The sequence below is a fragment of the Apodemus sylvaticus genome, chromosome 14, assembly GCF_947179515.1.
Source record: "Apodemus sylvaticus chromosome 14, mApoSyl1.1, whole genome shotgun sequence".
In the NCBI taxonomy this organism is placed as follows: domain Eukaryota; kingdom Metazoa; phylum Chordata; class Mammalia; order Rodentia; family Muridae; genus Apodemus; species Apodemus sylvaticus.
Genome location: NC_067485.1, coordinates 72,912,289 through 72,937,420, shown reverse-complemented (window position 1 = coordinate 72,937,420; position 25,132 = coordinate 72,912,289). Strand labels below are relative to the sequence as shown.

Genomic DNA, 25,132 nt, shown 5'->3' with positions numbered 1-25,132 from the left:
AGCATGAGAACCTGAGACCAAACCTCCATACAGAAAACACATATGACTACACATGTGCCTGTAAGCCCAGCCTTTGAGAGATGCAGACAAGAGCATTGGTGCTCATGTGCCAACCTACCTTCAAACTCAGTGAGGTACCATCTCAAGGAATTAGGAGGATAATCTTAGAGCAGGATACCTCAACTCCTCCTTCAGTCTGTGCATACAAAGCGATGCTCACACCCAGTTACACACACACACACACACACACACACACTCACACACTTAATAAAAATAAAATATTTTTTTGAATTTTAGAAGACAATGCTAATATAAGCCAAGTAGAAGAGAGGAGCCAATAAAACAAGAGCAGTAGTCTAAGAGTGTCTACTCAAAATATCATATGGCAGAGTCATCATGAAAGGATTCAGCATCCTTTACCAAAGTGACTCCAGAGAGCTGCGTCAATCCTCCAGTCACATGAAGAAGCAGCTATAAAAACAATAAATTCATGAATTTCTTAGGCAAATGGATGGAACTAGAAAATATCATCCTGAGTGAGGTAATCCAATTACAAAAGAAAACACATTGCATGCACTAAGTGATAAATGAATATTATCCCAGAAGCTCGGAATACCCAAGATATAATTCAGAGACCATATGCAGCTTAATAAGATGGAAGACCAAAGTGTGGATACTTTGGTCCTCCTTAGAATAGGTACAAAATATCCATGAGGGGAAATACAAAGACAAAGTGTGGAGCGGAGACTGAAGGAAAGACCATCCAGAGACTGCCCCACCTGGGGATCCACCCCATATACAGTTACCTAATCCAGACACTATTGTGGATGCCACCAAGTGTTAGCTGACAGGAGCCTGATGTATCTGTCTCATGAGAGGCCCTGCCAGTGCCTGACAAGTACAGAGGGGGATGCTCTCAGTCAACCATTGAACTGAGCACAGGGTCCCCAATGGAGGAGCTAGAGAAAGGACCCAAAGAGCTGAAGGGTTTTACAGCCCCACAGGAGGAAGAACAATATGAACCAGCCAGCACCCCCAAAGCTCCCAGGGACTTAACCACCAACCAAAGAGTACACAAGGAGGGGACCCATGGCTCCAGCCACATGAGTAGCAAAGGATAGCCTGGTAAGACATCAATGAGAAGAGAGGCCTTTGGACCTGTGAAGGCTCATTGCCCCAGTGTAGGGGAATTCCAGGAGAGGAACTGGGAGTGGTAAGTTAATGCACAGAAGGAGGGGGATGGGATAGGGGATTTCAGAGGGGAGACCTAGAAAAGGAGTAACATTTGAAATGTAAATATAGAAAATATCTAATAAAAAATTAAGGAAAATACAAATAATAAAAGAAAAAGAAAGAGAGAGAGAGAAAGAAAGGAAGGAAGGAAGAAAGAGAGAGAGAGAGAAAGAGAGAGAGAGAGAGAGAGAGAGAATCACACTCCCTCCCAAAAAAAATCAAACAAACCAAAAAGAAGTAACGAAAAGGCCCACCCCACCAATTTAATGTATTGGCTGACTGGCCTGTTCCATTTTGTTGAAACACATGAGTCTAATGTAACAACCCCAAGGCCATGGTGTCAAGCTCGCTCACTGAAGCTCTGAAGGCTTGCTGGCAGCTCCTGCTGAGACTAGTTTTCTGTTCTTTGATATCAAGCATGCCTATGTTTGGGCAATTCACCCTCATCAATAGCACACACAGGGGCTGCATGCAGAACTCCTACCTTTTCTCTGCCTCATGAGCTCTTCAATAAAATGCAAAATAGTGTCACAACTGTACTGCTCACAGTCCTTTGAGTTTCCCTCACATGATATTAGTTCCTTAAGGTCAAGCATATTATTTCCTTGTTCTTTGACCTATAAAATGAATAATAGCAATTTCAGATATTGTCATGTTGGGTACCCCATACACTATAAAGAAGAGACCCGTGTTTTACATAAGTAACAAGCAAAATGCTTCTGAAAGACCAGATTTTGAAGGGAAAGACACCTTTACTATTGGTGACTTTTAAAACTATTTTGGAAAGAAATATTTGAATATAACAAAAGAATCTTAATTTTTATTTTATTTTATACTATATTTCTAAGTCCATTTATTATGTATTACTTTGATTTGTATACTGTATCTTAATAAATAAGATTTGAAATTAATTTTTGCATACCTCTTCTTTTTCATTGGAAGTTTTCTTTGAAGACCTACAAAAAATGAAATACTTTCAGATGAATATTAAACTTGTAAAATAAAACACAAAAAATGTTTATTTTCCCTATCCATAAAACTTACCAGGTATTACAAATAAAATGATTTTCTGCAAAGGAAAGAAGCTGTAGACAAGAAGAGGAACATTGATATACAATTTATACCACTACTAAAATCATAAAAGATGGAAATTACAACTGGAGACACGGCTCCAATTAACAGCAGATACTGCTTCTGCACAGGAGTTGAGCTCAACAGCCAGAACCCATGCTGTGTGACTCATAACCAACTAACTCCAGATCCAGAGACATACAATGCCTGTGCATTCTTCAGCCACATGCACTCATGTGTGCATACTCAAATACAAGCACAAACATTTGCATCATTTTAAAATAATGACGATATTAATAATTTTTAAAATAATAAATTTTGATCAAGTATTGTAACAGTTAAGATAAGGGGACAATATAATATAGTATGCTTTGTTTCGTAGAGGTAAATATACCAACATTTCCAATGTCATTCTCAGCAAAACGGAATCTCATATTTAGTAAAACCTGTCTTATTAACACCACTGTGCTCTTTATATGTGTCAAATACCTTTAAGAATGGAAAGGCTTAGCTGTTCTTAGGCCTTCCTATGTAATTGCTGTGCATTGTTCTAAGCATTGGACTTGCTGTAAATTTGTTTTAATTCCAATATATGTCAGATAATTTTGAGAAACATAGAAAAAACCATGTGAATATGTGACAGATTTGAATTCATACTCAGAAATTCTAGAATCATAATTTATTTCATACTACACTATGAAAATAACTTTTCATCTTCAAGTAGATTTAAACGAAATAATAGAAGATGACAATAAATTACCATCCCACTTTAGTAAAAATTATATCTAATCATGTGACATTTTCAAATAGTTTTTCTTGAGAAAGTATCTCACAGCCCAAATTCCCAGTTTCTCTTACCACAGCATCTTCAGTGCTGAGGAATCTTGTAGAAATCACTTTTATTTTCAAAATCTAAAAAGACATGGACTCACACAACTGTTCAGTTGTTAAGTCCCTAAGTTGCAAGTGTGAGGCTCTCAGTTTGATTTGTCAGAAGTTGTGGGGGACAAAACATAGCCAAATGTGGTGGTCTGGTGTGCACTAGGAATCCAGCACTGGGGAGACAGAAACAGGAGGGTGCCTGGAACCCTTGTCTGTCCACTGGCCGAAGGGAAGACTAAAACTTTTCCAAAATCACCATCTGTAGGCTGCACTAGTATCCAGTTACTGACTCACATAATTTTGATACCTGAACTGAAAATGGTCTGAAAACCATCCCTGTCATTGGTGCAGAACTAAGCTTTGCAGCATAGAATTAGCCATCATCATTTCAAATCAAGCATGCATCTAAAAAGCACTCATGCCTTCATTTGGTCTCAAAAGGGTACAGTGAGCCCTATGAAACAGTTGAAACAAACTGCAAGATAAAGTATAGGAAATTTAAGAATAAATGGATATGTGGGTTCTTTCCAGCGTCTGGCAATTATAAATAGGGCTGCTATGAACATAGTATTCCCTCCCCTTATTACATGGTGGGGAATCCTCTGGGTATATGCCCAGGAGTGGTAAAGCAGGATCTTCTGGAAGTGAGGAGCCCAGTTTTTGGAGGAACCGCCAGACTGATTTCCAGAGTGGTTGTACCAAAACATAATCCACACATCAAATGAGGTACAAGAAGAAAGGAGGAGTGGCCCCTTGTTCTGTAAAGACTCAGTGAAGCAGTATTTGGCAAAACCAGAACGGGGAAGTGGGAAGGGGTGGGTGGGAGGACAGGGGGAGAGAAGGGGGCTTATGAGACTTTCGGGGAGTTGGGGGCTAGAAAAGGGGAAATCATTTGAAATGTAAATAAAAAATATATCGAATAAAAAAATGTGGAAAAAAAAGAATAAATGGATATGTTATTTTTCTAGGGGAGCTATAGGGGTTATCAAAACATGAAATTAACAAACTGCATTCAGCTTTTCTATATATGACCTACCAATTCCAGTCCACATAAATTAGAAAACACTAAAAACTTCCTATGTGACTACAATGAAGTAGAAATACTTGGAGGAAAAGCAGAGTCCTGCTTCTTTTTTAGCCTATGTTTCTCTAATAGTTTTCATATTTAAATGCTCAACTTATACAACCTATTAAGGCACACATTATTGAAATAAAAATAGGTTCAATGACCAATAGAATGTGTGTGTGTGTGTGTGTGTGTGTGTGTGTGTGTACATGGGTGTATTTACATGTGTTTGAATGTGCATGACTGGGTAGTTGTAGACATACAAGTGTGTGTGTGTGAGTGTGTGTGTGTGTGTGCGTGTGCGTGCGCACGTGTGTGTGTGTGTGTGTGTGTGTGTGTGTGTGTGTGCATGTGAGCATGTGTGTGAAGACAGACTTGAGTTTCTATGTAGTGTTGTCTGTGGCTGCCCTGTTTACTGTCTTATTTACTAACTGAGGCTGATCAAGTTTTAAGGCAATCCCCATTTGCCAAACTTGTGAATGTTGAGAATTTTAGGGATTCACTAGCAAAGATAATGAAAATATTTGAAGAAACCAGTCACTGAAGGGAAGAAATTTTTTTTCAAAATGTACTTTCATTTAATATAGCATTTTTAAAGAAATTAAAATAAGAGACATATTTTTAAAAATAAATGTTTAAGATCTCAATTTTTAATGAAATATTAAAACATAAACTTCAAAATCTATACTTACAAAAAGGCTAAGTCAGTGAATGGGCAGTGAAGGAGAAAGGTAGGAAGGGAGACTCAAATCTGGGGAAAGTTAGGTAGGAGGACAAGAGGAAGGTGAGGGAGAAGGGAGGATGGAGGAAGAGGAGGAAGAGAGGAGATGACACCATGAATCAGGAGCTCCTGGCCAGGAGAAACCTCAAGAAGCAAGGACTCTCACACCTTGTGAATAAGATAGTACAGTGCTAGAACTGCCCAATCTAGGAATATAGCTTATAATTACAATATCTATATTATGTGGGGGTTTATACCTATTTAATAGGATTAGAAACTCCAGCAACAGGGCTTCAGGGATGGTACACACTATAGAATCCCATAAAAACATAAAAAATAAAAGAATTAATAACTTCACCTTTCTAATTCATCAAGTTCCTTTATCTTTTCTTTCTGGTCTTCTAAAAGTTTTGCCAGGTTGTCATTTTTCATTCGAGCCAGTGTAAGTGGTGTAAAGCTATCCTATAAAACAATAATAACTTTTAACTCTGAGAACTTATTTATCAACAGACAATCATGTGAAGACACAGTAGAGCTCACATAGTCTGAGGTGCAGTTATCTACATCCTTGACACTCTCACACACAGTGCTCTCACACAGATCCATTCTTCATAAGCCATCAGAGTACCTTTGACACCTATCTCATTTAATTCATAACTTAAATCTTAGTGAACCATGTGAAATAGAATGTCTGCCATGGGTTCCTGATACCATGAGTAGAGTCTAAATAGTTTCTTCCAGAGCCTGTGGGAATACAAATGCTTCTGAAATGCCATGAACTCCAAGTCACTGAGGCAGAGAATATTTGCTACAAAAGCACAGTGTAGAAAGGATGGCATGTCACAGTATTTTTTCCATACTGGACCTATTGCACTAATGTTAATACTATTTCTATAACAAATGAACATGAAATTCATGTTAGACTTGATATTCTGGGAGAATATGAAGGATTATATTATGCCCTGTGCTAGAGTTGCAATTTAAGTAATCTTTCAAGGAAAATACTGAAAACTTTTCTACGATGATTTAAATTTGTGGAATTAGGCTTTTCTCCTTGCAAGTTCTTTATAATAAAGCTGTAATGAAAATCAGCATAAAATGTAGTAAATTGACAACACCCCGGAATAACTTCTCCAACACTTGCTTTATTTCACTGAAATAAGTATTTCATTGGAAATGAATATCAAAGTGAAATATGAGGTTTTATAGGTCAGGCACAGTGGTGAATTACCAAAAGTCCATCACTTCAGAGGTCCAGGAATATACAAGTTTAATGTCATCCTCATTACATAAAAAGTTCAAGGCCATCCTTGACTGTATAACATTCTGTCTCATGAACTAAGGGACAAACCAACTCTGTGGTTACCTAATTACAACTGAAAGGCCCATGATATTAGAGATCTATGAAATGAACTGACATGCTGAGATAGATACCATGTGGGTTAAACTGACAGAAAGATTCATAATTTAGACACTTATAATATAGAAACCTTGTATCTTATTGAAGTTTGTTTATCTGATATATTGTAAGTATAAGACAACATGAATTCCCAAAAGGCTACAATTAAGAGAGTACCCTTAAGGAAATTGCAAATTTCTTCAGAATTGCCGTGGATGGAGGTAATAATTCTCTTTAGATTGTTCCTCAGAATTGTAAAGGAGAGAGATCATGCAGTGTTTTGGGGGAAGGAAAGCTTGGGAAGAAGGAGCTCCCATCAAAGCTGGCTCATCTAGATAAGTCTTATAAAATCCATGTATTACATTTAGCGTTTGAGAGATTCTTAGGTCAAAGCTGTATCAGGATCCCAATGTAATATTTTAAAGTATGTAAGAAATAATCTGTAAATCAAAGCTGTGTCTTCTTTACCTCATTTTTTATACTGAAGTCGGCATTGTGTGCCAGCAGTTTGGCTGTCATTGAGGTGCTGTTATGCCAAACAGCATAGTGCAGTGCGGTGCTCCCAGTGTTGTCCATAGCATTTGGGTCAGCACCGTGTTCTAATAACATAGCCACACAGTCTTCATGCTTGAACTGTGAAGCCTGGGGCATTGGTTCAAGAAACAGATTGGAAAGATGAGAAAAGCAAAAATGTCATAGGTTTCACTAATTATTTGCATATATCTGAGATCATGTTTATTCCAAGAATTCCCATCCAATATGTGTCACACTGAAACTGTTGGCTGCTTTCTACCTTAATTAGTGCTGTTCTGTTGTCACTGTCATGAAGATCAATGTCACAATTCCACTCTATCAGGAGGGCAACTACATTGGGATGGCCGTATGCACAGGCATAGTGCAGAATAGTTCTGTGAAAATGAAAACTTTTTAAGAATTTTTACAAATCTAGGTCAAAAGCCACAGTTGTTCATGTAATTCTCACTAACTTTGGGCATCCAATTCAAAGAAATGTTTTTGCCTCCAATATTGGAATCATTGCACATATATTTCTGTATGGGAGGCAAGGATACTATGACTGAGCTGAACGCCCAATATGTTAAATAGTTTTCCATTGTTGCAATGAAACAACATAACCAAAGCAACATGGAGAGGAAAATAGAAATGGCCCTGATAAAAACTTTCATTATTCCTCTGAAGCTTCCCAAGCCAGGCCTCCATCTCCGGAATTACCTTCAACCTTCTTAATTAGGAAGCTCCTAAAGAACAGCTCAGCAAGCATTGAAAACTCAGTGGTATTTCTTGCACAATATTCCAATGTCCTTCCGCAATCCTCTCCACCACCACCCCCCAAAAAATGGTCACCTATGTCATAGCACTGCCCCTCTAAGCTAGTACCAAGTTGTCATATTTAGGATTTCCATTATGTGATGAAACATCATGATCAAGACAACTTGGGGATGAATGGGCTTATATCACACACAGTTCCAGAAAACAGTTCATCTGTAAAAGCTGTGAGGTTAGAAACTCAAACAGGGAGAAACCTGTAGGCAGGAGCTGATTATGGTAAGCCATGGAGGAGTGCTGCTTACTAGCCTGTTCTCCATCTCTTCCTGAGACTGAGTTCTTGTGGAAACCAGAACCACCAGCCCAGGGATGGCATCACCCACAATGGGCAGGGTCCTACACCATCAATCACCAATTAAGAAAATGCCCTAGAAGATTGCCTACAACCAGATCTTATGGAGAATTTTTTTCAGTGGAGCTTCCCTCCTCTCAGATGACTTTTGCTTGTGTCAGGTTGACATAAATTCTGCAGCACAGTTGGCCAAAGTAACCTTTTTAAATTAGAACTGTCAATTTGGATTTGACTCCTACTTTGAATTCTGCTGCTACACACTGCTTTATTCTCTGCATACCTAAGACCCTCATCAATAAAAAGGGAATCAAAATAAGCTCATCTCACAGGTCATAGGATTATTGAAAAACATCATGCAAAGGATTTACAGCTTTTTCTACCATGAAATTGCTCAGCAATTAGATGTTTGGATATTTTTCTTTGAGGCATAGTCTTGTTACAGAATTCAGGCTGGTCTTGAACTCACCATGTGTCTCAGGAGCTGCTAACTTGCAATCTTTCCACTGTAGACCACTGGTACATGACTACACAAGTGAACACACTCTGCTTGGCTTATGACCCTGTTCTTCTCACACTTTGAGAACTTTACATTAGGATATGGATTATAATTCCTGATGGATTAAGCTTTACCTGATATCAGGTTTTAGATTACATAATTCATAAAGTGTGCAGGAATCATAACCAACTGTGTTTACAGTAAATCATATGTGATATATTCAAAAGAATTCTGGGAGTTCTAGTTATAATATTTAAATATTCAAAATGTGAAAAATATGACAACAGCAAATTATATCTGAAACTATTTCATTGATTTCTAAATCTTTAGCAAAAGAAATACCAGGACTAAAATGAGGATAATTATATTCATTATTTTGAGTTGTACAATGTGAAGAAATGAGAACTTTCACTTGGCTAATATTTCAATTAATTGATAATAGTTTTAGACAGGGCATAATTCTTCAAAGTAGTTACTTGTTACAACTTCCTAATTTCAGAAATGTTATTTAAAAATAAATAGGTCAAGTTTCTAGTGGACTTGAGACCCCCCCTTCTAAGTAGGACTGAAGTATCTATCCTCTTTGGTCTTCCTTCCTCTTGAGCTTCATGTGGTCCATGAGCTGTATCGTGGGTATTCCATGCTCTTTGCCTAATATCACTGTTCAGTGAGTACACACCATGTGTGGTCTTTTGTGACTGAGAAACCTCACTCAGGATGCTATTTTCTAGATCTATCCATTGCCTTCAGATTTCAAGAAGTCATTGTTTTTAATAGCTCTCTGGTGTTCCATTGTTTGAATGTACTATATCTCTAGACTTTCTACTCAGCACAGGAAAATCTGCACACGTTAAGGATGAGAGGCATTTACAGCCCATAGGATGACTGTGCTTAATAAGAGAATCAAAGTGATTTGGTGAACTACTGAGTAAAAAGAATAAAGTTTAGGAATTCATTCATACTTAAATTTGTGGGCATTTTAATAAATTTAATTAACAATCTTATCACTCACAACCATAAATCAAGAAATCAGTTACTTGTTTTATCAGCAAGTCATATGATATATAAATTAATATCTTCTCTGTAATCATTCTCTTCCCATAATGTGAGGAAATTACATTAACAAAAGAATACATGAATTTAACTGCAAACCATTACATTAGCATTTGGTGCTACTCTAGTCTGATTCTTTGGACTGACATCATTTTCGTGTGTGTGTCTGTGAGGTTTCGAGTGTGTATGACGATGTTTATTTTTTTATTTTCTATATTCTTTGTTTACATTCCAAATGCTTTCCCCTTTCCCAGCTCTCCCCTCCCCATATGTCCCATAAGACCTCTTCTCTCCACCTATTCCCCAATCACCCCCTCCCATTTCTCTGTCCTGGTCCTCCCCTACAATGCTGGATCAAGCCTTTCCAGGAAAGGGCCCTCTCCTTCCTTCTTCTTGGGAATCATTTGGTATGCTAATTGTGCCTTGAGTATTCAGAGCTTCTGAGGTAATTAATATCCACTTCTCAGTGATTACATTCCTTGTGTTTTCTTTTGTGACTGGTTTACCTCACTTAGGATGATATTTTCCAGTCCCAACCATTTGCCTAAAAATTTCATGAATTCATTGTTTTTAACTGCTGAGTAGTAAGTATTCCATTGTGTAAATATACCACATTTTCTGTATCCATTCCTCCATTTAGGGACATCCAGGTTCTTTCCAGCTTCTGGCTATTATAAATAAGGCTGCTATGAACATAGTAGAGCACGTGTCCTTATTGCATGCCGGGGAATCCTCTGGATATATGCCTAGGAGTTACGGTATAGCAGGGTCTTATGAGGGTGTTTATATGTCGTGTGTGTGTGTGTGTGTGTGTGTGTGTGTGTGTCTTCCGGTGAGTTCTTCCCCTAACCTAATGGAGACCATTGTGTTCTGATGCTTGGCTGAGAGCTTCACCATCTGTATTGGTCAAGCTCTGGCAGAGACTGTCAGGAGGATAGATAAACCAGGCCCCTGTCAACAAATGTTAAATTAGCAAGTATCTGGGTTTAGTGTCTGTAGATGGGATGGATCCCTCGGTGGGGACTGTTTTGGGATGGCCTTTTCTTTGGTCTCTCCCCATATCTTTGTCCCTTATACATCGAAGGACCCATGGCTCCAGCTGTACATGTAGCAGAGTATTGTTATCAAAGGAAGGAGAAGCCCTTGGTTCTGTCAAGATTAGATGGCCAGTGTAGGGGAATGGCAGGACTGTGAGGCAGGAGTGGGTGGGTGGCTGGGGGAGCACCCTCAGAGAAGAAGGGAGGGAGTTGGATAAGGGAGTTGTGGAGGAAAAACTGAGAAGGGGGATAATATTTGAAATGCACATAAAACAACCAATAAAAAAATCAATAAAAAGAAGACATTGGGTGCTTTTGTTTCATTGCTTTCTTCACTGTGGATGTGGTATGACCAGATCCTGTCTCTGATTTCCCCATTATAATGAACTATAAGCTAGAATTTTAAGCCTTAAACTTAAGTTTCATGATGAGTAATTGATTTTACGGATAAAATCCAAATTGTACCAGAAATATGAGTTTCACAATGGCCAATGAATAATATATACAATATTATATATTGTACTCTCTCCATAAGAGAGAATAAAGTTGGATTGAATATACCATTTCGATTTTCAAACTGCTGGTATTCATATATGGACTTACAAAATTAGGCATTTACCCAGCACAATGAAAGGTAAATATGTGTCAGGGGCTTCATATCAGTTGGTGTATTGTTGGTGGCTCAGAACCTGAGAGATCTCAGGGGTCCAGATCAGATGAGACCAGGTTAGACTGCTGGTCTTCCTATGAAGTATTACTCCTCCTCAGCTTCTTCCAGCTTTATTCTAATTCCACCACAGAGGCCCTCAGCTCCTCCTGTTCATTGGTTGGGTGTAAATATCTGCATCTGACTCAGCTGCTGTGCCTCTCACAAAGCAGCCATGCTGGGCTCCTGTCTCCCAGGTCTCTGGTAAATTAATGGAGTACTTCCCACTCCTACCTCCTCATATTAAGTCTCTCCATTCTTTCTACTAGCCCTCAGGGCTTCTGTCTTCTTCCCCCCCCAACCCCAACCTACAATACCTGATCATGTTCCCTTTTCCCTTCTCCCCTCTCCCACCCAGGTCTCTCCCTCTCTCTGCCCCACATGAATGCTTTCTTCTGCTTCACAGGTGTGATTGAAGAATCCTCAATTAGGCCCTTATCTTGTTAAGATTTTTGAGTTCTGAGGATTATATCGTGGGGATTCTGTACATTTTGGGGGCTAATATCCATTTATTAGTGAATACATACCATACATGTCCTTTTTGGTCAGAGTTAATTCATCCAGTAGGATAATTTCTACTTCCATATATGTGCATGTACCTACAAAACTCATGAGGTTCTCATTCTTAATAGCAAAGTAAGATCCCATTTTGTAAATAAACCACAAATTTCCAACTTCCAGCTATCACGAAAAGGCCATTATGAACGTACTGGAACACATGCCCCTGTGGGACATCTTTTGGATATGTGCCCAAGAGTGGTATAGCTGGGTCTATATATTTACGATTTTCTGAGGATCCTCCAGATTTATTTCCAAAGCTGTTGTACCAGTGTGCCATCACACCAGTGATGGAGGAGTGCTCCTCTCTGTCTACATCTTCACCAACGTGTGCTGTCACAAGAATTTTTGATCTTAGCGATTCTGATTGGTATAATATAAAATCTCAGGGTCAATTTTATGTGCATTTCCCTGATCACTAAGGAATTTGAACATTTCTTTAACTTCTTCTTGGCCATTTGAGATATCTTTGTTGTGAATTCTGTTTGGTTCTTTACCTCATGTTTCCATTAGGTTGTTTGTTTTTGTTTTTGTTTGTTTTTTGTTTTTGTTTTTTTTGGTGGTTACCTTCTTGAGTTCTTTATATATTTTGAATATTAACCCTGTCTGAGTGTTACAAATATCAACAAAACCAAGAGCTGGTTCTTTCAGAAAATCAAAAAGATAGAAAAACACCTAGCCAAGCTATCAAAAGGGCCCAGAGACAGCACCCAAATGAAAAGGGAGACATAAAAACAGAAAGTGTGGAAATTCAAAAAAATCAACAGATCATCCTTTGCCATAGGGATCCATACCCAGGTGACACAGGGAGATAGCTAGACTCCCAGAAGTGTAGACATGACTGGGGAAACAGGTACGACCACCCATGCTGCTCAGAAGAACCTGCCTGAAACCTTTATGACACAAGAAACTAGGGGCAGCCTAGGACAGGAGTCTTCTGATTTCTGTCTGTGCCAAGAGCTGATCCTAGGCCACAGAGCTACATATACAAATACCAGCAATAGAGAGCCAATCTCCCAGGAGTGCCTGCACACATGAGTTCACAGGTAAGACCACCACTTCTCTTCAAATTCCTGGCCAAAGAGGGACCTGCTCAGAGCCATCAGGACACAGGAACCAAGGATCAACTGAGAACAGAATCATTCTGGTTTCTGTCTCCACCCCTGAGCTGAACCTGTACCATAATTCTCCATACCTAAATTCCAGAGAAAGAACTGGTCTCCCAGGAGTACTGACACAGGCTTGCAGACATACAAACCACAATCATAGACAGCAAGACCAGCTAACTTGAGAGATAACAATATGGCAAAATACAAACACAAGAACATGACCAACAGAAACCAAGTCAACATGGCATCATCTGAACCCAGTCCTGGATACTCAGCACACTGCAAAAACAAGATTTGGATTTAAAGTCTCAGCTCATGATGCTGATAGAGGACTTCAAGATTGACATGAATAACTCCCATAAAGAAATGCAGGGGAACACGGGTAAATAGGTAGAAGCCCTTAAAGAAGAAACACAAAAATCCCTTAAAGAATTATAGGAAAAAACCAACAAACAAGTGAAGGAAGTGAACAAAACCATCCAGGGCCTAAAAATGGAAGTAGAAATAATAAGGATACATGCCCACTATGTTCATAGCAGCCTTATTTATAATAGCCAGAAGCTGGAAAGAACCCAGATGTACCTCAACAGAGGAATGGATACAGAAAATGTGGTACATTTATAAAATGGAGTACTATTCAGCTATTAAAAACAATGAATTCATGAAATTCTTAGGCAGATGGATAGAACTAGAAAATATCACCCTGAGTGAGGTAACCCAATCACAAAAGAACACACATTGCATGCACTCACTGATAAGCTTAGAAGCTTAAGCCCAGAAGCTTAGAATACCCAATGTGCAATTAACAGACAAAATGAAGCCCAAGAAGATAGAAGACCAAAGTGTGGATACTTTGGTCCTTCTTAAAGGGGAACAAAATACCCATGGAAGGAGATACAGAGAGACAAATTGTGGAGCAGAGACTGAAGGAAAGGCCATTCAGAGAAGTACTTGCTGACAGGAGCCTGATATAGCTGTGTACTGAGAGTCTCTGCCAGTACCTGACAAATACAGGTTGGTGCTCTTAGCCAACCATTGGATTAAACATAAATTCCCCAATGGAGCTTGAGAGGAGATTCCTGCCCCATAGTAGGAACAGCAATATTAACCAACCACTACCCCCACAGACCTTCCAGGGACTAAACTATTAATCAAGGACTATACATTGAGGGACCCATGGCTCTACCTGAATATGTAGTAAAGTATGGCCTTATTGGACATCACAGGGAGGAGAGGCCCTTGGTTCTTAGAAGGCTAGATGCCCAAGAATAGGGGAATTTCAGAACAGGGAAGCAGGAGTGGGTGTGTTGGTGAGCAGGGGGAGAGGGGATTTGGGTGGGGTGTTTTCAGAGGGGAAACCAGGAAAGGGGATAACATTGAAACGTAAATAAAGAAAATATCTAATAAAAACACCATAAGAAATGATCATATCATACTGCAAAAGCCTATACACAAAACTGGAACATCTAAATGATATGGATGATTTTTCTAAACAGATACTACATACTAAAGTTAAATCAAGAGCATGTAAACTAACTAAACAGGCCCATATCTCCTGAGGAAATAGAAGATGTCATTAAAAAACTGACAAACAAAAACAGCCTAGGGCCAGATGGCTTCTGGGCAGAATTCTATCAGCCCTTCAAAGAAAAGTTAATGCCAACACTCCTCAGACTATTCCACAAAATTAACACAGAAGGAACACTACCTAATTAATTCTATGGAACCAAAATTATTCTGATACATAAACGAAACAAGGACCCAAAAAAAGAAAGAGAACTTTAGATCACTTTGACTTATGATCATCAATGAAAAAGTACTCAATAGGGCGGCGGCGGCGGCGGCAGCAGTAGCTGGTCCAGCTGAAGGGCCATCAGCGGTGGAACCAAGGCGACACAGGGTCCAGTTAGGCCCTGCGCCCATGACCACTGACCTTCGCTGACCAGCCGGGTGGCAAGCAGCTGCGGTTCTGTGGAGCCTTTCGCTGCACGGAAGCCACTTCAGAACTCGGCTTCCCGCCAGTCAGGAGAGACTCACCTCCATCTTGATTCCGGGCTCCAGAGATCGGACAGACTGAGGTACACAAACATAATCCTAGGCCCAACACCGCAGGGGTCTGAGCCTGACGGGCGTTGGCCTGCACCCAGGCCCTGGGCTGTTCGAGTGGCCATCGGGGCGCCAACCCAGCCAGGAGTTTTTTTTTGCCCTGGCCGGTGCACGCACCGCCATTTTGCCTACAGGACCCAGAGTGCTCGGGAGGGCAGAGACGGCTAACAAGCGTAGCCTGAGGCTAACAAAACGGGGTTCTAGGCCCCAAAAGGCACAGGACTGACCCCAAGAACTGGGCGGCTTGGTGGGCCATCTGTGTGTCAACCCGCCCAGGAGGTTATTAGCACAACAGACTCTCCCGGTGCTTTCGGGGAGCGCGGACGCGCACGGCCGCCATCCGGGTCACCTGGCAGACCCAATTAACAGTCATAGCCCTAGGGGAACTTTGCTCGGACCTTGGCCTCCCAGGCTTTTGCCTGGACTCAGGGCCTGGGCGACAAGACTAACCTAGTGTGCGCCAGCACGGTTGGGGAAATCGGCTGCCCAGCGGAGTGAGCGGAACACAGGGGAGGTCACAGCAGCATACACCTTCGGAGCTCCCTGGGGGTGCACACGGGTTCCATCTGGTCCACAGACACAATCTGGGGCAAGGCCTCAGGCAGAAGCCCTCAGGTCAACTCTCTCCACTTCAGATCAGCCTGGGCGGCCGCACCACATCTCCAGGTCCCTCAAGAGGCTAGTGGAGGCTTCCGGGTGGCCAGCTGGGAGAAGTCGGTGTGCTCCAATAACTCCTGCGGGCCCCAGCGGGAGCCTTCAGGTGCCTGCTTCGGGATCTGAACAGCCTGGACAGCAGCACCCTGTCTACAGGCAGTGCAGGGTGTAAGCTGTGCACCAGAGGCCAACAGGGAAGGGGCAGCTTGCACTGGTGAGTCCAGCACTGACAAGACCAAGTAACACCAGTGAGAGCTGGATGGCAAAAGGCAAACGCAGGAACGTCACTAACAGAAATCAAGGCAATATGGCAACATCTGAACCCAATTCTCCTCTACCAGCATGTCCTGGATACCCCATCACACCAGTAAAACAAGATTTGGATTTAAAATCACTGGTCATGATGCTGGTACAGGAACACATGAAGGACATACATAAAGAAATTCAGGAGAAAATGGATCAAAAGTTAGAAGCCCTTGCACGGGAAACACAAAAATCATAGAAAGAAATCCAGGAGAATACAAAAGCCAACAAGGAGGAAATGCAAAAAACACTTAAAGAAATACAGGAGAACTTTGGTCAACAGGCTGAGGTCATGAAAGACGAAACACAAAAATCTCTTAAAGAAATACAGGAGAACTTTGGTCAACAGGCTGAGGTCAGGAAAGAAAAAACACAAAAATCTCTTAAAGAATTACAGGAAAGCACAAACAAGCAAGTGAAGGAGCTAAGCAAAACCATCCAGGATCTAAAATCAGAAGTAGAAACAACTAAGAAAACTCAAAAGGAGACAACTTTGGAGATAGAAAGCCTTGGGAAGAAATCAGGGGACAGAGATGCAAATATCAACAACAGAATACAAGAAATAGAAGAAAGAATCTCAGATGCTGAAGATTCCATAGAAACCATGGACTCAACAGTTAAAGAAAATGCAAAATGCAAAAAGCTTGTAACCCAAAATATTCAGGAAATCCAGGACACAATGAGAAGACCAAACCTAAGGATTATAGGCATAGATGAGAGTGAAGATTTACAACTTAAAGGGCCAGCAAATATCTTCAATAAAATTATGGAAGAAAACTTCCCTAACCTAAAGAGAGAGATGCCCATGAATATACAAGAAGCCTACAGAACTCCAAACAGACTGGACCAGAACAGAAATACTTCCCGTCACATAATAATCAAAACACAATATATTCTAAACAAAGAAAGAATATTAAAGGCAGTAAGAGAAAAAGGCCAAGTAACATATAAAGGAAGACCTATCAGAATCACAGCAGACTTTTCACCTGAGACTATGAAGGCTAGAAGGTCCTGGGCAGATCTCATGCAGACTCTAAGAGAACACAAATGCCAACCAAAACTACTATATCCAGCAAAACTCTCAATCACCATAGATGGAGAAACTAAGATATTTCACGACAAAACCAAGTTTACCCAATATCTATCCACAAACCCAGCCCTAAAAAGGATAATAGGAGGACAACACCAATACAAGGAGGGAAACTTCACCCTGAAAAAAGCAAGATAGTAACCTTTCATCAAACCCAAAAGAAGTTAAGCAATCAAATTTAAAAAATAACGTCAAAAATGATAGGAAGTAACAATCACTATTCCTTAATATCTCTTAACATCAATGGACTCAATGCCCCAATAAAAAGACACAGACTAACTGAATGGATACGTAAACAGGACCCTACATTTTGCTGCTTACAGGAAACACACCCCAGGGTCAAAGACAAACACTACCTTAGAGTAAAAGGCTGGAAGTCAATTTTACAAGCAAATGGTCTCAGGAAACAAGCTGGAGTAGCCATTTTAATATCAGATAAAATTGACTTTCAACCCAAAGTCATCAAAAGAGACTCTGGTCAAAGGAAAAATACAACAAGAAGAACTCTCAATCCTGAACATCTATGCTCCAAATGCAAGGGCACCCTCTTTCATAAAAGAAACTTTATTAAAACTCAAAGCACACATTGCACCTAACACAATAATTGTGGGTGACTTCAACACTGCACTTTCCTCAATGGACCGATCAGGAAAACAGAAACTAAACAAGGACACAATGAAACTAATTGAAGCTTTGGACCAATTAAATTTAACTGATATATATAGAACATTCTATCCTAAAACAAAAGAATATACCTTTTTTTCAGCACCTCATGGTACCTTCTCCAAAATCGACCATATAATTGGTCACAAGACAGACCTCAACAAATATAAGAAGATCGAACTAATCCCATGCCTCCTATCTGATCACTATGGAGTAAAAGTGGTCTTCAATAGCAACAGAAACAATAGAAAACCCACATACACGTGGAAATTGAACAATACTCTACTCAATGATACCTTGGTCAAGGAAGAAATAAAGAAAGAAATTAAAGACTTTTTAGAACACAATGAAAATGAAAACACAACATACCCAAATCTATGGGACACAATGAAAGCAGTGCTAAGAGGAAAACTCATAGCCCTGAGTGCCTCCAAAAAGAAAATGGAGAGAGCATACATTACCAACTTAATGACACACCTGAAAGCCCTAGAACAAAAAGAAGCTATTTCACCCAGGAGGAGAAAAAGGCAGGAAATCATCAAACTCAGTGCCGAAATCAATCAAGTAGAAACAAAGAGAACCATACAAAAAATCAACAAAACCAGGAGCTGGTTCTTTGAGAAAATCAACAAGATAGATAAACCCTTAGCCAGACTGACCAAAGGGCACAGAGAAAGTATCCAAATTAACAAACTTAGAAATGAAAAGGGAGACATAACAACGGAAACTGAGGAAATCCAAAAAATCGTCAGATCCTACTACAAGAGCCTGTACTCAACACAACTGGAGAATCTGGAGGAAATGGACAATTTCCTTGACAGATACCAAATACCAAAATTAAATCAGGACCAACTAGACCATCTGAACAGTCCCATAAAGCCTAAAGAAATAGAAGGAGTCATAGAAAGTCTTCCAACCAAAAAAAGCACAGGACCAGATGGTTTCAGTGCAGAATTCTACCAGACCCTCAAAGAAGAGTTAACACCAATACTCTTCAAACTATTCCACAAAATAGAAACAGAAGGAACACTACCCAATTCCTTCTACGAAGCCACAATTACGCTGATACCAAAGCCACACAAAGATCCAACAAAGAAAGAGAACTTCAGACCAATTTCCCTTATGAACATCGATGCAAAAATACTCAATAAAATTCTTGCCAACCGAATCCAAGAACACATCAAAACGATCATCCACCATGATCAAGTAGGCTTTATCCCGGGAATGCAGGGTTGGTTCAATATACGGAAATCCATCAATACAATCCACTACATAAACAAACTCAAAGAACAAAACCACATGGTCATTTCATTGGATGCTGAAAAAGCATTTGACAAAATTCAGCATCCCTTCATGCTTAAAGTCTTGGAGAGAACAGGAATTCAAGGCCCATACCTAAACATAGTAAAAGCAATATACAGCAAACCGGTAGCCAGCATCAAACTAAATGGAGAGAAACTTGAAGCAATCCCACTGAAATCAGGGACCAGACAAGGCTGCCCCCTTTCTCCTTATCTTTTCAATATTGTACTTGAGGTACTAGCTCGGGCAATTCGACAACATAAGGAGGTCAAAGGGATACAAATTGGAAAGGAGGAAGTCAAACTATCATTATTTGCAGACAACATGATAGTCTACCTAAGTGACCCAAAAAACTCCACTAGAGAGCTCCTACAGCTGATAAACAACTTCAGCAAAGTGGCAGGTTATAAAATCAACTCAAGCAAATCAGTGGCCTTCCTATACTCAAAGGATAAGCAGGCTGAGAAAGAAATTAGGGAAATGACCCCCTTCACAATAGCCACAAACAGTATAAAGTATCTTGGGGTGACTCTTACCAAACATGTGAAAGATCTGTATGACAAGAACTTCAAGACTCTGAAGAAGGAAATGGAAGAAGACCTCAAAAAATGGGAAAACCTCCCATGCTCATGGATCGGTAGAATCAATATAGTTAAAATGGCCATTTTGCCTAAAGCACTATACAGATTCAATGCAATACCCATCAAAATCCCAACTCAATTCTTCACAGAGTTAGAAAGAGCAATTATCAAATTCATCTGGAACAACAAAAAACCCAGGATAGCTAAAACTATTCTCAGCAACAAAAGAAAATCTGGGGGAATCAGTATCCCTGACCTCAAGCAATACTACAGAGCAATAGTGTTAAAAACTGCATGGTATTGGTACAGTGACAGGCAGGAGGATCAATGGAACAGGATTGAAGATCCAGAAATGAACCCACACACCTATGGCCACTTGATCCTCGACAAAGAGGCTGAAAACATCCAATGGAAAAAAGATAGCCTTTTCAACAAATGGTGCTGGTTCAACTGGAGGTCAGCATGCAGAAGAATGCGAATTGATCCATCCTTGTCTCCTTGTACTAAGCTCAAATCCAAATGGATCAAGGACCTCCACTTAAAGCCAGACACTCTGAAGCTAATAGAAAAGAAACTGGGGAAGACCCTTGAGGACATCGGTACAGGGAGAAAGTTTCTGAACAGAACACCAATAGCGTATGCTCTAAGAGCAAGAACTGACAAATGGGACCTCATAAGGTTACAGAGTTTCTGTAAGGCAAAGGACACCATCAAGAGGACAGATCGGCAACCAACAAATTGGGAAAAGATCTTCACCAATCCTACATCAGATAGAGGGCTAATATCCAATATATATAAAGAACTCAAGAAGTTAGACTCCAGAAAACTGAACAACCCTATTAAAAAATGGGGTACAGAGTTAAACAAAGAATTCTCACCTGAAGAACTTCGGATGGCGGAGAAGCATCTTAAAAAATGCTCAACTTCACAGGGGAAGAGAAGGGGGCTTGCGGGACTTTCGGGGAGTGGGGGGGCTAGAAGAGGGGAAATCATTTGAAATGTAAATAAATTATATCGAATAATAAAAAAAAATGCTCAACTTCATTAGTCATTAGGGAAATGCAAATCAAAACAACCCTAAGATTTCATCTTACACCAGTCAGAATGGCTAAGATTAAAAATTCAGGAGACAGCAGGTGTTGGAGAGGGTGCGGAGAAAGAGGAACACTCCTCCACTGCTGGTGGGGTTGCAAATTGGTACAACCACTCTGGAAAGCAGTCTGGCGGTTCCTCCGAAAACTGGGCACCTCACTTCCAGAAGATCCTGCTATACCACTCCTGGGCATATACCCAGAGGATTCCCCACCATGTAATAAGGATACATGCTCTACTATGTTCATAGCAGCCCTATTTATAATTGCCAGATGCTGGAAAGAACCCAGGTATCCCTCAACAGAAGAGTGGATGCAAAAAATGTGGTATATCTACACAATGGAGTACTATTCAGCCATTAGAAACAATGAATTCATGAAATTCTTAGGCAAATGGATGGAGCTAGAGAACATCATACTAAGTGAGGTAACCCAGACTCAAAAGGTGAATCATGGTATGCACTCACTAATAAGTGGTTATTAACCTAGAAAACTGGAATACCCAAAACATAATCCACACATCAAATGAGATACAAGAAGAAAACAGGAGTGGTCCCTGGTTCTGGAAAGACTCAGTGAAACAGTATTTGGCAAAACCAGAACGGGGAACTGGGAAGGGGTGGGAGGGAGGACAGGGGAAGAGAAGGGGGCTTACGGGACTTTCGGGGAGTGGGGGGGGGGGGCTAGAAAAGGGGAAATCATTTGAAATGTAAATAAATTATATCGAATAAAAAAAAAAAAGAAAAGAAAAAGTACTCAATAAAATACTAGCAAACCGAATCTAAGAACACATCAAAGTCATCATTCAGCATGACCAAGTAGGCTTCATCTCAGGGATGCAAGGTTGGTTCGATATATGAAAATTCAATAACTATATAAGAAAGTCGAAGAAAAAATTAATGGTCATCTCAATAGATTCTGAAAATACATTTGATAAAATATATCACCCCTTCATGTTAAAAGTATTGAAGTGATCAGGAATTCAAGGCCCATACCCAAACATAATAAAAGCAACATGCAGCAAACCAACTGCCAATATCAAATTAAATGGACAGCTTTTCACTTTTAAAGTTATATTTTCCTGCTCACTATTATGACTCCAGCCATTAAACCTCTTTAAGGAAAACTTGCATAAATGGAAAGAAAACCCATATTTGAAAGATACACAGTCTGTATCTTATTTTCAGCAAACTGCAACTAAAATGATTATGTCTATTTATTTGTGTATATAATAAACTGAAGGACATGTGAATGAAAATGAGGCCAACCTACTATAGTGCCTGGGAGAGAAATAGGTACATCAGTCACAGAAAAGAGGAGGTCTGGATACTACAACATTAATGAATTCAAGAACCAGTGGCTTTTTGTGGTGAACAGCTCTAGGTCAGCAGGGCCTTCCGCCCTTCCCCCACCCCACTTCCCAGAGCAGTGGAATAACTGCCAAGCACTGAGATTACCATGAAATCTTAGCGACAAAGGTCAGCATACTAGTCAGTAGCCCTGCGAACATTGGCAGTTCCTCCTACTCCTAGACACTGGGGCCACTTAGGGAAGCTGACACATTTCTTTCTCCACCTGCCTCCCAGCCTGCCCCTTTCCCCTGACCCCCAGCCCCAGACACCTGTCATTGCTGTCTCGGTCATTGATGTCATTTTTCCTAAGTATGAGTCTGTGCTCTACTGTGGCAACATCACCCCGGGTAGCAGCCTTGTGGATCTTGCTGAAGGCTTTGTAGCTTTTGATCTCTCTGGCAGAAGAGAGGCCAGTACCACTCTGACATGGCCTCCCATGGCCGGTGGAGGATCCAGGGGAAGATGGCCTTCGATTCCAGCAACACGAGGAGCTCATGGTGGAGCTCCCCACCCACCCACCCCGAGTCACCCCAGTCACCCCAAGTCACCCCGACCCCTCCCCTCCCTCTTGGCTCTTGGCCACCCTCAGAACCAACACACTGATATAGATCTGCAAGTGAGTCTTGTCACCACTGCCAGCAAGACCAGGACAAAGCACCCACAGGCAAGCTCAGTAGGAGAGAGTCCAGCCAGAACAGGTACTCCTGTCAACTGACTTCTATCCAACTGTTGCCAAGCAACGCATCTAAACACAGGCATGCGCACTCTGACCAATGGGAAAGCCGAGGTCCAACAGCTCTTATAGAGGTTCTCAGCATGCCTGCTTTGCATGCACAGGACCTGATCTGGGAAATTAGCTTTACTAGCTGAACTTATCATGGCCTTCGATCTGATAGGCCAAGACTTCCTTGGAGCCTCCTCAAGCCTGCACTAGTTTAGTCTCCAAGGACACTTTCCTAAAACATGTCCGTCAACCTGCCCTCTGTTTGCCTTCATCTCCAAGGAAAAAATCCACTGATCCCCACTATGATCTATGGGGATTTGGCTGGAGTCACCAGGCAAGGAAGATGATTTTGGTGACATCAGAAGTAGGGACAAGAGCAATATATTTTTTTCTTCCTCTCTACTTCATGGACAGTAGGTCAAAGAAGAAATAAAGAAAGGCATCAAAGCCTTTGTAAATTAAATACAAGTGAAGGCACAACATACCAAATTCTATGAAACACAATGAAATCAGTGCTAAGAGGAAAGGTCATAGCCCTAAGTATGTTCATTAAAAAAAGGTAGATTTCTCATAATAAAAATTTAAATATACACCTATATTTAAAGTTCTAGAAAAAAGAAGCAAACACCCAAGAGTAGACACTGAAAATAATCAAACTCAGGACTGAAATCAATTCATTAGGAACAAAGACAACAGGACAATGAATCAGCCAAGCCAAGAGCTGGTTCTTTTAGAAAATCAACAAGATAGACAAAACCTTATCCAAACTAAATAAACATCAGAGAGACAATATCCACACTAACAAAATCAGAAATGAAAAGGGAAACCTAAGAACAGGTCCCGAGGAAACGTAAAAGTCATTAGGTCTTACTGGAAAAGCATCTTCTCCAACAATTTGGAAAATCTTAAGGATATGGATGATTTTCTAGATAGATACTTACCAGAGTTAAATCAGGGAAACAAATTAAATAGTTCTGTAACTCCTAAAGAAATAGAAGCAGCCATTAAAATCTAGAGACTCACAGTCTGAGGTTCTCAGATTTCAGGCAATCGAGATTCAAGGGCCAAGATCATCCTCAGGTCCCACAAGAAAAACAGCCAAGATGACTGTGGACAGTATTCTGGTGTCCTAGATGGGCCTGGCACATCCCACAAGTCAGAGATGGACACAGAAACAGTCTCCTGGGAGCAGACTTAAGACAAGCCCAGATTGGGCTTGGGGATAAAGGAAGTGGCTTTGTAATCCTGGTGACCTGTGGCCTATCTGCAGGAGTCTTGAAGGTAGAAGGAGAGACCTTACTCTGCACCATTGTCCTCTGGCACCCAGATACACACCCCACCCCAACATCATACACGGTTATAGAAAATATTAAAAGTTCAAACAAAAGGCCAGTTGGCCGAGGCCTGACTGCCTGCCTGACACTCTATACACACACTCTCTCTCTCTCTCTCTCTCTCTCTCTCTCTCTCTCTCTCTCTCTCTCTCTCTCACACACACACACACACACACACACACACACACAATATCCCTCTGATATCTTCTACATCTGAAACTGACTGATATGCAGGGCAGCAGCTCCATGCTTATTTTTTGGAAAATGGAACTCAATAAAGCTATTAAAATATCCATAGTTTATACTTACCAAAAGCTATTAAACCCTGAATATTTTGCATTTATTAAAAGTCATTAAGATCTCCATATTTTATCTTTTTAAAAAAGGAATGGAAACTAATGTTTATTTGTGGCCATTCTTAGGCACAGCATGCTGAAACATGAGTCTTGCAGACTGCATCATTCCAAGAGGAAGCAGGTACAGCATCCTGCCCAAGGTCAGAAGCAGCACACAGCAAGGCTGATGTGCAGACACCATCTTATAATACACAAAAGGTGTGAATGTAGCGTTCTTTTTCTTGAGGCTTTGATATGGTATTCATCAGTGCATACACAGAAGACACTGAAGCAGCTTTTTACCTATTGCATATCCTGAAAACACCTCTACTGATATGGCTTTATTTCACAGATTGTCAATGAGAACACATAAATAAGAATGCCAATTCCATGTTTTTATCACCTACCACTCAGGCAAGCATAGGCATCTTGCCAATGACTGGCTACACACATATTCTAGGCAAACAAATTTTAATATTTACACCTCATGAAATCAATAGATATTCCCATCAGGAATGGTCCTATTCTACAAAGGTAAATCACTGAAGTCCTGAGAGATGACTTAAAAGCATTATTTCTTGGCCCAGCAAGATGACTCGGTATTTTAAAGCACTCACTCCTCTTTGGCTC

The 25,132-nt window shown here is 40.5% G+C and overlaps 2 protein-coding genes across 9 annotated transcripts in view; both read right to left on the bottom strand.

Moving 5' to 3' along the window:
• Positions 1-25,132, bottom strand: part of LOC127665125 (ankyrin repeat domain-containing protein 26-like) — an 870,635-nt gene that overhangs the window by 109,349 nt on the left and 736,154 nt on the right. The gene's annotated exons all lie outside the window — the stretch shown is intronic.
• LOC127665128 (coiled-coil domain-containing protein 3-like) overlaps positions 1-25,132 on the bottom strand; it is a 738,150-nt gene that overhangs the window by 407,808 nt on the left and 305,210 nt on the right. The window contains exons 3-5 of one of the 2 annotated variants that reach the window (XM_052157566.1): positions 6,841-7,014; positions 5,332-5,435; positions 2,156-2,189 (exon numbers count right to left, since the gene is read on the bottom strand). In XM_052157566.1, the coding sequence (XP_052013526.1) occupies positions 2,156-2,189; positions 5,332-5,435; positions 6,841-7,014 (312 nt within the window). The remainder of the gene's footprint in view (positions 1-2,155; positions 2,190-5,331; positions 5,436-6,840; positions 7,015-25,132) is intronic. The other variant, XM_052157565.1, reaches the window with a different exon arrangement.